This window comes from Anopheles darlingi, chromosome 2 (genome assembly GCF_943734745.1).
Source record: "Anopheles darlingi chromosome 2, idAnoDarlMG_H_01, whole genome shotgun sequence".
In the NCBI taxonomy this organism is placed as follows: domain Eukaryota; kingdom Metazoa; phylum Arthropoda; class Insecta; order Diptera; family Culicidae; genus Anopheles; species Anopheles darlingi.
Window position 1 is genome coordinate 77,406,057 of NC_064874.1, and position 15,000 is coordinate 77,421,056.

At 47.8% G+C, this 15,000-nt stretch overlaps 2 protein-coding genes across 2 annotated transcripts in view; one reads left to right on the forward strand and one right to left on the reverse strand.

Moving 5' to 3' along the window:
- Nucleotides 1–625, reverse strand: part of LOC125948091 (protein obstructor-E) — a 16,283-nt gene extending 15,658 nt beyond the window's left edge. The window contains exon 1 of the mRNA XM_049673781.1: nucleotides 500–625. Within this exon, the coding sequence (XP_049529738.1) occupies nucleotides 500–587 (88 nt within the window). The 5' untranslated portion in view covers nucleotides 588–625. The remainder of the gene's footprint in view (nucleotides 1–499) is intronic.
- The window catches only part of LOC125948074 (trifunctional purine biosynthetic protein adenosine-3), a 161,732-nt gene that overhangs the window by 30,652 nt on the left and 116,080 nt on the right, over nucleotides 1–15,000 (forward strand). The gene's annotated exons all lie outside the window — the stretch shown is intronic.

The window sequence follows — 15,000 nt, forward strand, 5'->3', positions numbered from 1 at the left end:
AGCCTCCGTGCTTCGACTGTGTGGTTGTCACTGTGTAGCGGTACACCGAGAGTGGCCACCGACCGAGCTCGCCTGTTTGCCAACAAGCGAAAGGTGCATTCCAGGTGCGATTCATAGATATTGAAAAGGGGATTTGCAAATCACGGGGGCGGTCTAGCGCATGCAACGCCTGCAAATGCAAGCGAACAGAAGTGCGAGACCGCCAGTTTGGGCACCACTGCCGACCTACCAAGTCCATTAGCACAACCAGACAGCTCCAAACCCGAACCGAACTCTAACACTCCACGTAGACAAAAGGTAGGCAAGGCAGAAATTGACAAATTGAGTGTGTGTTGCGCCACTTTCCGGGGGTCACACTTTTTCTTACATGCCAGCCGCTTTCCCAATTTACTCAACGATAACACACGCGTAAGAGGCCCCTCGAATAACACTCAAGGAGAAGTAGGTAGGAGATAAAACTGAAACGCGCGGATTTGAAAGGCGTAGGGGGAAAACTCACCGAAGATCACACTGACGAGCACTAGGAAGCTGAGACTAAACTTGGCCGCTGCTTTCATCTTGACGGTCACCTCACGACTAATCAACATTACAATAAATTGTTTGAAATATCAACAACGCGAGCCGGTTGGGCTGGTTGGGTGGGATGAAAGGCGGAAGGAACGGGTGGGAGTGGGTGGGAGAGGGAGGAGTAGGTTGGTGGGTAGGGGGCCGAGTGGAACAGGAGACAGGGCGGGGAAGGATGGCGCCCGGGACCCGTTCGTTCGGTGGAGCGGTTCGTTCGTTTCGTTTGTTCGGTCTTTCGGTCGGTGGTGGGCGGCTGGCGGAGGGGTAACGTGTGTGTGTGTGTGGTTATAGCATCCGACCGCGGCCGATCAACCAACCAACGATCCAACCAACCACTGGACCCGACCGGTCCTGTGCAGCACGCCGATCGATCGGTGGCAAATGAGGAAGGGGAGGTTCGTCGCTTTGTCGCTGTCGTCGTAGGAGTCTTTCGTTTCCTAGCAGCCCTGCTCTAGCCGCCAGTGTAGGGTGAATGTCACTCAGCTCTGTGTCACGACGTCGCGTCGCTGTCTGCGTGGTGCTAGTTGGTGTATTGGTGGTTTTGTCTTGAAGGTTCAACAGCAGCAGCACCAGCAGCAGCAGCAGCAGCAGCAGCAGCTGGAAGGCTAGTTCGCCAGCAACACACCGCGGTTGCCGCTGTGTGCCAGAGATCGTGGCGCGCGTGCTTCCCCTTCTTTCGTTTACACACTCGCGGTCCGGTCCGGTCAGGTCAGGGCGTTTTGTTTATGCAGGTTTCCCCGCGTACACACCTAGTCTCAAATCACCTTTACCTTCGTGCGCGTGCTGGTTCAATACCCGTTTCACAGCTGGGTGCCGGCGAACCGAGATGGACGACAAGAGAAACAAAAAGACAACCGAAGCGAAATAAAAAAAAAACGAGAAAAAAAGGTTACGGAAACGAGATTCTGCGAACAACGCAACAGCCGCGACCACGAAGAGGACTGCCGAGCCGTTCGGCGAGAGAAACCCGTTTGATGCGCGATGCGAATGGATGGGATCGTGATCGATCGAAACGGTTGGTCTGGTTTTCGATCGGTAATCGGTTAGGAAAAACCGTGCGTTTTTTGGGAGGGAGTATGTGCCCGAAGAAGTTTCAGGTGCAGATGTGCCACGCAAGAGCCGAGCCGAGAGATGAATGGGCGAGTTCATTCAATTATGCTTGCCTCCCTCTCTTGAGTCGGAAGATGCATGCTGTTTGCGCGCTTCCTCTTCGGTGGTTTATCCGCTACAAATGAAAGGAAAATCTATCGGCCCGTGTATTGATTGCAGCAGATATGTGCTCCCTCTCTTGCTTTGGCAGTGGAAGTTGTGCAATGAATGTTTGGTTTGATTGCCAACTCAATTGTGACGTTAAATGCTTCCGGAAAAGGTATTATCAGTTACCAGAAAGTATTCGCTACCACCGTTTGGCATAAATCTAATCCATAGCAAGCATATGATAAATGAGACTTGATTGCAGATTAGGGAAAATTCAGAAATTGTGCTTCTTTTATAAGTTTTAAAATTTCATGAAGTTGACTTGGTGCCCATCAAAGAACCCATTTTTAATTTTTAATTGTTTTCAGAATTTGTATGGACAAGCAAGTCATTTTTCTCATTGATTGAGCGATTCTAATGTTTACCTACCTTATTCTTTTCAACTTAACTTTCACGTTTTATATGCTTTCGCATTATTGCTTATTGACAAAATAAATCAATGAGCGGTCTTAGCCTGCCACAGAAGATCCTTCCATCGCTCTTGATTGAATGCTGTCGTTATTGAACGCTACGTCTCTGTTTATCTAAATGATTGCTGCTTGTTTTCTCCTTCATTTGGTCTGGAGTCAAAGCTCTTTCTCAGAAGCGGCATATCCTTCGTCTTTATGCTAATGCTATATAAACACTTTTCACGATTGCACTTTAAATTAATCTGTTCTGAGCATTCGAGAGAGAGAGAAAATGAATATTTTCAACCGTTCACTTTAATTTACTATTTTGCACTGAGCTAACGAGATACGTCCTATCGAGCGCAACCGCTCCTAAGGGTTCCTATGATCTGTACCCTCCTTTTGCAGCATTCCACAAGACAAGCATGCTTGGATAACAATGTTCTCGCCCTGTTGACCGCACCAGAAACAAACCTTGGCCCAGAAACATGAGAAGCACGCCAGATAATTAAAATTTCTTCCAACGACAAACCTTCGCTGCAAAAGTATACATACACATACGTGGCAAGTTATGCAATCATACTTCTACCGCAAACGCCGACGTGATGGTACGGCGTAAAGGAATCGTTTAAAAAGTCCCATACCATTTGCGCTTGCCACGGTATTTGCATTATTTGTTCTCTCTCTGTGTGACCGGCGGCGCCCGTTGCTGCAGCTTATGATTATTCCCATTTTTATTCTCCCCATCCCCATCTACTACAGCATCCATGACGACCAAGAGGACACACAATCCAAAAGAGAGCGAATGCACCGAGTTATATTGCTCCATTACTTTCCTTGCATTTGCCAACACAGACACATCCACACACATACACACACAAATGCACTCTCACACAAAATTCATTTCCGGTTGCCAAAACGCATCCACACGGTGGATGCTAGCTAGTAGGTCGGGGCCGGCATTTTGACCTTAGAAAGCAGACAGCACTAGGACAGCAAAGGGTTATGCTGGCAGCAACCGAGCTTGTTAGTGGTAATTGGTCGTCCCGGAAGCCCTCTCTCTTTCTTTCTCTCTCTCTCTCTCTCTACGCTGCTACGGCTAGAGACCCTGTGCTTTGTCATCCCAGCCACATAGTAGTTCCTCGTTCTCGTCGTGGAGAATGCGTTGTATTCATTTTTCGGTAATGATTCCATGCCGGCCCAGTTGGCCGGCTCAACACCTGCCTGCACTTTAAAGGAGTCTTTTTTATGGGGAAGGACACACACCCGGCACCAGAATCCTGTTCTCCGTACCTTGCCATGCCATAATATTCCCGTTCTCAGGTGATTGTAAAAAAAAGAGGAAATCCTACTACCAGTTTTCAGGAAGCACACCTACGGTCATCTGATGCGAATGTTTGGTCACCAAACGGACGGTTACGTACCGTGCTATGTTTGCGTAAAGCCTCAGTACCAGGACTGGATGGTTGGTCGGCCCAAAAACTGCAACCCACCCCGTGTGGAAGTAGTAGGACAAAATGCACACAAATAAATCTGCATTCGTTATGCTTTATGACTAGCTATCAAGGTATGAAGTAGTGCCCGGTCAACGACGCGGAGTGCATCTGTTGCACCGTTGCTGGAGCAGGATTTATGCCTCGGTCCGGTTCCACGAACCCGTGAGTCGAAGTAGCACCTGTGCAGTGCTACTCCAGGTACTTCAAAAGTCGATGACCATCATCGAGAGGTCGGTCGCAAGATGGTCCGGTTTGCGGTTCTACACTTTTTTTCTTCCCTTTCCCAGCAGAGTACCAAGGAACGCGGAAGAGGTGCCGTCGCAAGGTCCACCAGCTACGAACACTATTTCAGCTCAGTGTCTTGGTAACTTGGCCGGCTCAACTTGAAACAAACCGTGGAAGTAGTACTGCAAACAGTGGTGGTAGTGGTGGTGGTGGTGGCTGCAACGAAGGTTCTCTACAGTGAAACGAAGGAAAGATGGAAACGATTGAGAGGATCCTTAAGGTTTACAAGTGCAACCCAACAACTCGTCTCGAGACTCGCATCGCAGAAGTGGATCGCCATCGAAAACGGAGTAGCCGACCACCCGGAAAGCCCTCCGGGAGTGACTCTGCAAAAGGGACTGGTTTTTCTTCTACTTCTTTCTTCTTCTTGTGTTTTTTTCCCCCGATGCTGCGTTACGCTTATGCACGCTTCAATTCGAGGTCAGGAAGTGCGGTGCGGTGACTGGAAATTAATTAAGAACCCCGGCGGCTGCGCCGACCTGCCCTTCCTGGGTGCCGATGCAAAGATGTCGGTGTACCAGAGGTCCGGGCACGTTTTGCAAAACTGTGTCACTGAAGGCTGGCAGGAGGGCTAGGAAGGGGGCCCTGAAACGAGATCGTCGTAAATCGAGCAGATGAGAAATGAGGAGGACACCGATAACGAGTGGCGTGGAGAAGGCAGCCAGCGATGGACGGATGGATTAATTGAAATGATACGTGAGCACGAGGGCACTTGTCACGGCAGCGCCCGGAAGACGACTGGGGAGGATTGAAAATTGTGTTTACTTTCGATTTGGGTGCTTCCGCCGCACGCAACGGTGTCGTCTCGGTTCATCCGGTACACCGGTTGGCCGATAATTTACGATTTTTTTAGTAGCGCTGAAAGAATTTTACCTATTTTCGTTTCATTTTAGTATCCGTGTGAATGCGAGAAACGTTCCTGCAATGTTACACCTTTTCCACGAGCGCTGGCCACTGTATGGTGCGTAGCTAAAGGAATTTCGAAAATTCAACCAACATAACAGACTGACCGAAAGCTGGATCATTTCGCAAACACAATCACAGCAGCCTGGAACATGCGGTCGCTCGGTCAGCAATTGCAGCATAAGTCACGCATTTGCCGGGATTAATCAAACACACGGACCATCAGAGGATAACAAAGGGGGCCGAGAAAGAAAATGAAAACCACAAATCAGCATCCTTAATCTAATGCTTTCGATCAGAGATTGCTCGGCCTTTGCCGCGTCGCTTCCAACGGTCGAAGCCCCACTTGATGGTCGCTGTCCTATCGCTCTGTCCGTGCCACGTCTTGACACGTGAAACCGGAAGGGCGGCTATGATGGTAGAGCTGTTCTACTACCACTACCACTACTATTCTCGCTACTCTGACCAGACGAGCCAGCCCGAGCCAGCCGCCGAGTAAACCGAAATTACGGAAACGACGGAAATAAATCAGTTTTCGGCCTTGGAAGGCCAAACTATTCTGGCGGTTCAGTGGCCGCTCGGCCGGTGGCGAGTGTAATCTTCTTATTGGACCGCCAGCACTCTCTCTCTCTCTCTCTCTCTCTTTCTCTTTTTCTCACTGTGTGTCTCTCTTTCTATCGTTCCGTCTTTTGCGTCTTTTCGGCCCAGGGCCCAGTTTCCGTTTTATTTCTTTTTGGAAAGCGGCACCGGACTCGCCTCGGTGACTCGAGCCTCGTTTCCACTTTTGCGGCCGGACTTTTGGGGGCTCGGGAATCAAATGGAAAAGCTCAGCGGCACAACCTGCCTTCCGTTGCCCGTCCGATGAATCCTGGCCACGACAGAGGAGTTGGTGGTGTTGGTTCGTTTTATGGACCACTGGTTCTGCCCTCCTTGGCCACGAATAAAGCACTCAGACGGGCCGTACGCGTTGTCGCACGGTGCTCAAGACACATGGTGGCCGTGGAACACATTAAGACCTGACCAAGCTGGCACGGAGACTGTGGCTGCAGCTTATTTGGTCACTCGCGTAGCGCTAAGCCCGCTGGGTGACGGTGATGCCGGTCGATCCAGGTGGCGGTCGATTTGTGGCAGGACCTTTTCTGAAGGAATTTTCCTTTTAAGTTGCCTCCGCTCCACTCCACCTACACCCACACAGCATGACTGTTGGTGAGTTTGTGTGATAAGATTTCGGCCGCCCCTCCCCATGGCCGTGTGCACTGTGTTATACTTTGAGATTCTCACACCACCGACGGAGCGGCAAGCGTGGAGCGAACAAATGTTTATCTTACGACTTGGGCCCTTGGGTTTTTGATTTGGTGGCCCGGCTGGTGGCCCCTTAAGTGGTGCCACACGCGGAGAGCAATTGAGACGATTACTCGGGGGATTAGATGTGATTAGTGCATGTTTGTGGTCTATTACCGTGGTTCCGTGGTTCCTTGGTTTGTGTTTCTCGATTTGCTCAAGTGGTTTAGATTGGGGCTGGGCTCGCAATGCCGGCATACGAGGATAACGCCATTGGCGGTGTGTTTGTGTGTTTGTGCACGCATTTTGTACGGCACATATGAGATCCGTGGCTGGGCTTATAGTATCGCGCCTTTGGAGGTTCTAATGTTTCATCGCATTCCGCCTTCGGTTGTTGTGCAGTAATCCTCTTTCAGATAGTGATTGTCACTGTTATACTGTCGGTATAACAGTTATTGTTTCTAGGGAAAATGGTACCGAAACGAGCCTGCTTGGATTTCATTCCACTTAGAAACTACATGTTATATCGTTGTAAGGATGCTCCAGCTAATAATCCAGTTTCGGAGCATAATTAGAATACCTTAAATGTTTCCTACACCTTACAATGCGATACAAGATACAGTTTAACGATAGCCAAGGGCAGGATTGACAGTTTAACAAGAGATTGTGAGAGAAGCTATTGTCCGAAAAATCCTACATTGTGTTCACACAACGGGGAGCCCCATTTGTTCAATAATCCTGCATCGTGTTCTACCTCGACCCAGCCAGGATCACGAAGGCCAAGTGTTTGGGATTAGATTAGAAACGCACGCAATTAACAAACGAGAGCATAGGACCCGAAAACGTATCCCCGAACTCTCTTTTCTAGTATTTAGTAGCCTCCTGGACTCGACTATGCTTGTGAGAGGTGAGAGGAGTTCTATTCTGCTACTTGCCATGGTGCCAGGGATATTGGTAAGGTATCGAGGTGCCATTATCCTTTGCTGCATGTTCCGACAGTTTGGTTCCTGCCAGTCGACGTTCGAGCATGGGATGGAACAATAAAAATTGATTCTCTGTGCACGAGAATTTCTTAACCCGAGAATCTACTGGTCGTGCAAGGAAACGACATACACTCACCCAGACACACACCCACACGAACTAACACACCCTCCTAACATTATCGTTTCAACGATAATGCGCTGGCAGGAGTCCATAAGCGATGCGATCCCGGTCTTACAGCATTCCAGTGGGTTTAGGTTTAGGTTAAGGGTACTAAGGCAGTTTCGACCGACATTGTTTCTATAGCCGTGGCCACACGGGGCGAAAATTTGCGCGCAAATTTGCACATTAATGCCAAAATGTTTTCGCTTCGTGTGGCAGGGGTAAAAACCCGAAAATTTATGCCGAAATGTCAAACGTATTGTTTTCATCTGTGTTTTGGCCGCTGAAGTTGATTTCCGAATAAATTTTGCAGTTTTTAACGATTTTGTTGCTGTTGCTGTTATATTTATATTAAAAATGCAAAAACAATACGAAAAGAACCTACATTTTCGTAAATAAAGCGTTCGATAGCGTCAAGGGTTCAGCGAAAAAGTCCGCGGACGTATAAAAGTTTGACAGCGTGTAAGGGTTAAGCGAAACCGTTTTGACATTAATTTTTTCGTTTGCGCTAGAGTTTTCGCCCCGTGTGGCCACGGCTTATTAAATCGAATCAGGGTTGCGGAAATGGGCGGATGGGTGGAGAGTTCTCGCATTGCTTCCCAGCCAGCTAGCGGGCGACAGAGTGGGAGTATGTGTATTCCTCTTTGGCCTAGCGCCAAATCGCATCAAAGAGAGTCGTAGCAGGAGGATTTAGAAGCGCTTCATCCACAGCGTACGGACAGAGAATGAGAGAACGCACAAAAAACCCGGAAAATGGTAAATAAAGAATCGAAAATCCTGCAGAAAGTAGGTTAGCAAGATAGCAAACATCATCACCATCAGCATCGGCACCATCAACAGCTTCGCAACGCAATGCCATCGGTTGTGTCGAAGTGCAGGACGCCCTACGGTGCTGCTGCTACTCACCACTCGACGCTAGCCGTTGGCGTTGAATTTAAAACATCCTATTATCCAAAGTTTTCTTATAAATTAGCCCACGGAACAGATTGCCAAGCCGCGGAGGAAACACTTCGCGTTTGTTTGGCTTTTGGGATAGTTTCCGGTGCCCTCGATGCGCGGATTTAAACCGTTCCTCTCCCTCGCTCTCTCTCTCTCTCTCTCTCTCTCTCTCTCTCTCTCTCTCTCTCTCTCTTTCTCTCTCTCGCAGGAGGACGTGCCACGATAATACCAACTTTTCAATTGTATCTCCGACCAAGTAGCTCGCTCTTGCTGCTACTTTGGATCGGGATTCAAAAAAGGAACTTCAAGCCCTAGTCTCCTTGCACCTTGTACGATTCTTCCGGACTCTATCGCCGGTACATCGGACTACCCAGTTTGACCCAGGTTGAGCGGTCGCTGGTGGGATAAAGTATGTTTAATTGATTAGATTAAAAAGTTTGTCGCCAAATTTCGCCGTCTTCCGCGCGCGTTTTTTTTAACTTCGCTTAACGTGCCGCTAGACGTGGAAGTGAGTTAAACGTAATCCTTCTTCAAATCCTGTGGTTCCTATAGTTGGTGCCTCTTAGTTTGGCCCCCCCTCTGGACGGTGGAGGGTGTGGTGTGGACACGACGGAGGCGACAAATGGCCAGGACCTTAACATAATTCAGCGCCGCACGGTGCCATCACCACCGAGCGTCAGAGCGTCAGTTTGCGGCCGGGCTTGATGATGGTGACGGGTGTTTAATGGAGCAACATTGCTGCTCTGCCACTTTTCAGCGGCTCCCAGCAGCTTTCGGGGCCATGTTCTGGCTTCTGAAGTTTTAGTTTTTTTTGTTTTACTCGTTCTCTTGTTGCTGAAGTGCAAGTTTCTCTAGCGACTTGTGGCGTCGTGCCGGACGGTACGACTTGTATGCAAATAAATCCTTCGACGGTAGTTGGCCGTGCGTGTGGTCCGGTATTTGCTGTCGCGGTTTTTTGGTTGGAGCCTGGGGCAGATTTGCAATGTGCAGCGGGCACTCTATGCAGCGAATGCAACAAGCAGTTCGTCGTGACGTGATAAACCGAGTACCGCAGCTGTTTCTAGGTTAACTTGAGGATGCGAGAGATACAAAAAGAGCTCTGCTCTGTTCGCACTGATTGTTTGCAGGCGTTGTTCAATTATTTTCTTCCAGTCCAGTATTTGGTCCACTCAATTATACGGCGAAGCCCATAGTGAAGCCTTCAACGTTGCTGACTTTAACCCCAGCCAAAAGCGGATAAGCAACGGCAGCAACAACGCATTTCCCGTGCATCTTATAGGAGTTATGGTGTTGTTTGGCATTTCCTAGAACTTTGTCGCCATCATCGTTGGACGTGGCCCTGTTGCTCATGCTGCAGCTGCTGTTGCTGTTGCTGCCGTCGGCGAGGGTGGGTGCAAATGTTAAAAACTTTTTACCGAACGTTGCCAGACTGAATCAACACGGCAAGACCACAAGGCTGGTGGAGGCGCCGGTGCTGGCATTCTTCGACGCGGTGGGTAAGTAGATTCATGATTTCCGGAATTGTCGCCCCCGGGCATCAGGGTTGATTTTTTTTCTTGTTGTTGTTGTTGTTGATTGCTCTTGTTGTCAGTTGCCTATCTTTTGTAACTACAATCCATTTTGCATGTTGTCACTTGGTGCACCCGGCTTTCGCTATGCATTGAAAATCGTAGCTTTATTGGACTGTTCCTTCGGGGCTTTTAAAATATGGTTCCGAGCGTACGGTCGACGCTGTTTCTATGTATTCTCCTACAGCTCAACTGGAAAATGGTAACGAGTAATGGAAAGAAAAATCATCAAACCGGAAGTAATTCTCGATTGCTAATTCCGCAACGGACATTGTAGCTTCCGTGGAAAACGTCCAATGGTCAAAAGGACGAAAGATATCGGATATTTACGTACCATTGTACGTGTGTGTGTGTCCGTGTGTCCGACATAAAATTGAAAATGATGACGCTCGCCATTGCGGTCAACGAGGGAAATGTGAAAAAGAAAATTGAAGCAACAAACCTATGCTCCCCAGCATAGCCAGGAGAAGACGGTAAGACGGTTCCTCCGTGTCTCAGTGTTCGGAAGGCTCGTTTTTACATTCAAAATAATGTGCGTAATAGTTGGAGCTGAAATGGGGCCAACCGTAACATAAATTATGTGATACCCCCTCTCGTTTCCCCCCCCTTTATCGATGCAGTATCCCTTTTTGGGCAAATAATGGTCGGCATTGTTGTTCGGTGGTTCGGTTCGTTCAGCGTTTTGTTGGTGCTGTTGGCCACATTCGGTTTACATTGCGGCTTTACTGCTTTCAGTTTTTCATAATCTACGTTGGCGATGCCGGGGTTGTCATGATATGTGGGGCGAACGCAATATGAAACGCATGCTTCGATGTGCTGGTTGTGAACGTGTAAGGATGCGCTTGATAAGGGAAGCCAGCCTTGCATACTCTATCATCATTTGTTTCGCTTAACAATAGCATAAAATGGACAGCCCAAAACAGAACAGATACATTGTTTTAAGAAGACTAAAACTTATAATTCACGTTTGTATAGTTTCTTTCAGATCTTTACACTATTCCTAGTGTTATCTGTGCTCGATTTATTCGTTTATTTTCATTATTATGGGCGATCTCATAAATTGTCCTCTGCAATGCCTGAACCAGCACACCTGTCTCCTGTGTTTCCAAACTCCATGAACTCCATGTAGTTTGAACGCAACTCAACTCCCCCTCCCTGATACCGTAATTGAATGATGAAAGGACGCAAAAATCCGCTTCACGCCAGAGACAGAAGCTCCGAAGCTTTCGTGCCGGCTCGTGGTAACGGGATAGAGGTGGGATTGTAAAAGAGAGGGCAAGTAAAACATTTCATTTCTTCCAGCAATTATCGCACACGGTAGAATGGGCAGAAGTCACCAGTCAGAAACGGAGGGCCAAGGCAAACCGGGTAAGCCAGATTGCCCGGTACAGATTGGATATTTAATCTGCCATGATTTACGGGCCATGCACCGATGCTCATCCTCCGGTGGACGCCAGTGGACGGTTGGGTAAGTGTGTTTTCGAGTGTTTTCTGCGGCCAACTGGTTCATACTCCTTGCGTTCTCAAAGTCCAACACGAGTGTTGAGTGCTAAACCATAGTTCTGTGGTAGGATGCAGTGATTCCCTGACATCGCCATGGCTGTGCGTGTGTGTGTGAGCGAGAGACAGAGTCTTGCTTCAACCCTCATAGCCTTTGGCTTCGGTGTTTGGGGTTATAAAACCGACCGGTCGGGTTGCGAGTGGTCTAATTTCCAGGAAATTAATTTTGGAACGATTTAGTCGCTTCGGTGGATCCTCGGTTTGAGCTCAAAGTTCGCCCCGGCGTTACGTTGCGACGCCATTGAGATACTGTAGGAATGAAGAATCTTTTGGGGGGAAAATTCTTCCAAAAATTCTCATGAAATGATCCTCAAATGAAATCATTTCAAATGCAATGGGCTCAAAGCACAGCATATTCCGGTTCTCGTTTATAGTCCACCGGGGAACTGTTTGAACTATAATGCTCGCGGAATTTACGATGTGTTTAAGTTTTAATATAGCATAATCCCTTTACTACTCATTACGTTTTAATGGCTAGTGGTTTAGCAGTCAGAATGTTTGCAGAATGTTTGAATGTCTGTTGAACATGTTGGATGCATAAATCCGTCTCATGTGCAACTAATGTTTGAGCAAATTTGTTTCATTTGATGGTGGATTTGACGAGAGTAGTTAGCGTTTACACTGACTCGAGTAAACCCGGCTTATCTGAAGGATGATTGTTGGACTTACGTGAGTAGCTTAGAGAGGAATATGCTCGATAATTTCTTCGTTGATGGTTTCTAGCATCGTGTCAGTGAAATTCAATCACATCATCTGCAAGGTTCTATGGTATTTCTATTGTTTACTGAATAACCATGTGCTGCTTGTTCTTTGATCCAATCAACCTATCCGGTGAGGAACACCAGTAAACCCCTAGCGACTTATCCTTTTGATCCATATCCCTTGAGAGCTGTATCGTAAATGAAGCATTATCTTACCCTTAATATCAACGTTTAGAAAAAAAGCTGAAAGTTAATATTATCCAATGGGATAATTGTTTTTGCATTTGCTTATATAACAGGCTGAAATGTGGTTTGAAAGGAGCTATGAACCATTGAGCTTGTACATTATTGCGTAAAAATCGTGTAAAAATAGGAAAATGATGAAACTGACACGTGAAATTGAAAATGGATTGAGCTGTAAGAAAATATGCAACAAGCTAACGATAGAATTACCGGCACTATGGTCATTCTTCCAACACACATAATCTACGCTGGTGAAGCACGGTGTTAATTAGTTTGGCTCATGTGATTTAAACGTAAGATTTCGACCTCTCGCAGGCTGGATTTAATACGACGCATGAATGATTTATGCGTCAAACAAGAAGAAAAGCCTGAAAAACTGATACAGCTGGACGAACTGGTGGAAGGATAGATTCCATCTATGCTACTCCAACTCGCGTATCCTAGAAGACCGACCAAATGGCGTTAAGCTGCTCCGTTTATAGGGCTGTGAAGGCGTGTGCAATCCCCATCGTTGGCTTGACTCCCGGGCTCCCTAATTATGCTCGTAAATAATGTAGCAGATAATAGCGCCGTAATGGCTATTGATCAGTACAAATTCGGACGCTATAGTAGCTGGAAGTCTTTGGTAAAGTCTAAGGCAGTTTGCCAACATTCTTGGTATTGGTATGGCCCCATTCGGAGCTACTTTGCAGCAGGGTGTGCGGCGATGCCAACGCAAAAGCGGCTTAAGAGCTGAAGGTGCGAGACAAAGGCCAAAACGGGGGTCATTCGTTTAGATTATGGAGTAAGTTTTAATCGGATTGCGGATCGGGTACACCCTCGATCGGCACCGTTTCTGAATGAGTAAATCTGTGGCTAATTTACGGTGCATTCGGATATCAGTACCAACAGTATAACACTGTAGCGGATAGGGAGCACTCCTGCGAAACACTAGCACTCGCGTTCAGATGTTTTATGAATGGTTCGTCTAAAATGATTCTAATAAATGCAGAATAATTTACACAAGCGCTGAAACCGGCGTTGTACGAGCATTTCCTCCGGCACAATAAACTCGTCAGCGGCGGTTGTTACAACTATTACTTCCGACGTGGCTGTCCTTTTCAACTAGCACAAACCGCAAACAGGCGGCGTACCGGCCTAGCAACCTACGCGGGGCAGCAAACCATAAACGCCGCCCGACAGGCGTAATTTCGTTAGTTAGTTATTCATAACCACCAAAGCGGAATGGTTGGTCCAGTTGAGAGGCGGAAGATTGCTGTTGAGGTGCTTTTGTTTGTTTGTTTGTTTGCCTGGTCGAGTTAGCACCATGCTATTCCTTCTACTCCTTCTGCTCATGCCGGTCTCGAGACTCTTTCCATGCATTCCAGTTTCTCTAGCAAGCGAGGGACGTTCATGCCGAGAGGACGACGACGGTCTGGACCTGGGAGTTTTTCCTTTGGAGCCGCTTGTTAAAACTCCTGCAAGCCGTTGTGTTCGTGCAGTTGTTCTGCCGTTCTGGTTTCCGGTGGTGTTACCGGTGTCCGGTTACGCCATGCTCACCGTGCAGACTGCAGCACTGTGGATGGTCGCGTACGAATGAAGTCACTTCCGGTGGGTCTAGCAGTGCTCCCACCACCCACAGTCCACCGAGCTCTGATGCGATTTAAATAAAGCAACTTGAGTGTTTCTTTTTTTTACAACGGGGACGTCGTCGCGCTCACATCGCTAACGGCGGTGAGCCATCGAACGGGTTTTTATGCTTTTGGGAGTAAAAGTGGAGCGCATCCGCGGAAAGCGACCGGTTCGGACATGGACCGGTTGTTTCTGCTGAGGCGACCTTCACCGACGTCGATGATTAGTTCGAGATACCCCATTTCTAATGCTGTTACAAAAGTATCTGCAATCCGTGTATGTGTGTGCCTGTAAGGTCATAATTTTAATTTAATTTATGCTCACCGACCGGCGAGGTCGATGTTGAATTCCTATCGGTCGCGATCGGTTTGCTCCAAGGCTAGTCCATCTTCCAATGCAGGCGCATTTCTTATTGCATCATCCTGCCATGGGCTAACGTTAGCGCGTCATTGGGTCGCCGTCACTCGCAGTAGGCGTCTCAAAATTCAATTTCTGTCGTCGCTTGTGCATGCTATGTGATCCCTACGAATCGCATTTACCGGACGAAGACGAAGCAAGTCATGATTTCCGTGCCCGAAGCGAGCCTCGCAATCGATAGCAATCAATTTAAGCCAGACGGTTGCCAATGCCAGAGCGCTCCAGCAACCGGATCGCATTATGGTCCGGGAAGAGAGGGAATTAATAAGACTGCATAGTGACGTGGGCTGCAGCGAACGTTGCTTTTAAAATAAAGTCAATTGATTGTCTCTCTCTGAGGTCTGCATTAGCTTACTAATGAGAACGGCGATGAATTATTTGAGGATAAGGCGTCTTGGAAGGAATTGCTCTCCTTTTCTGGGAGGAACCGTTTGAGTGCTTTCCACCCACTCAGTACTGCCAGGGTGTCATAATTGCTGGCTAACAGTTTGACAAAATGGGGATGGCCGTTGAAATAGATTGCATCTAATTAGATTAAACGTTCGCGGCCACTTGTTGTAATGAGTTTGAAGCTGCTTCTGCTTTAATGCGATGGGTGCAACATTAAAGCTACTTCGCAAAATTGGAACGCACCCTGGAACGC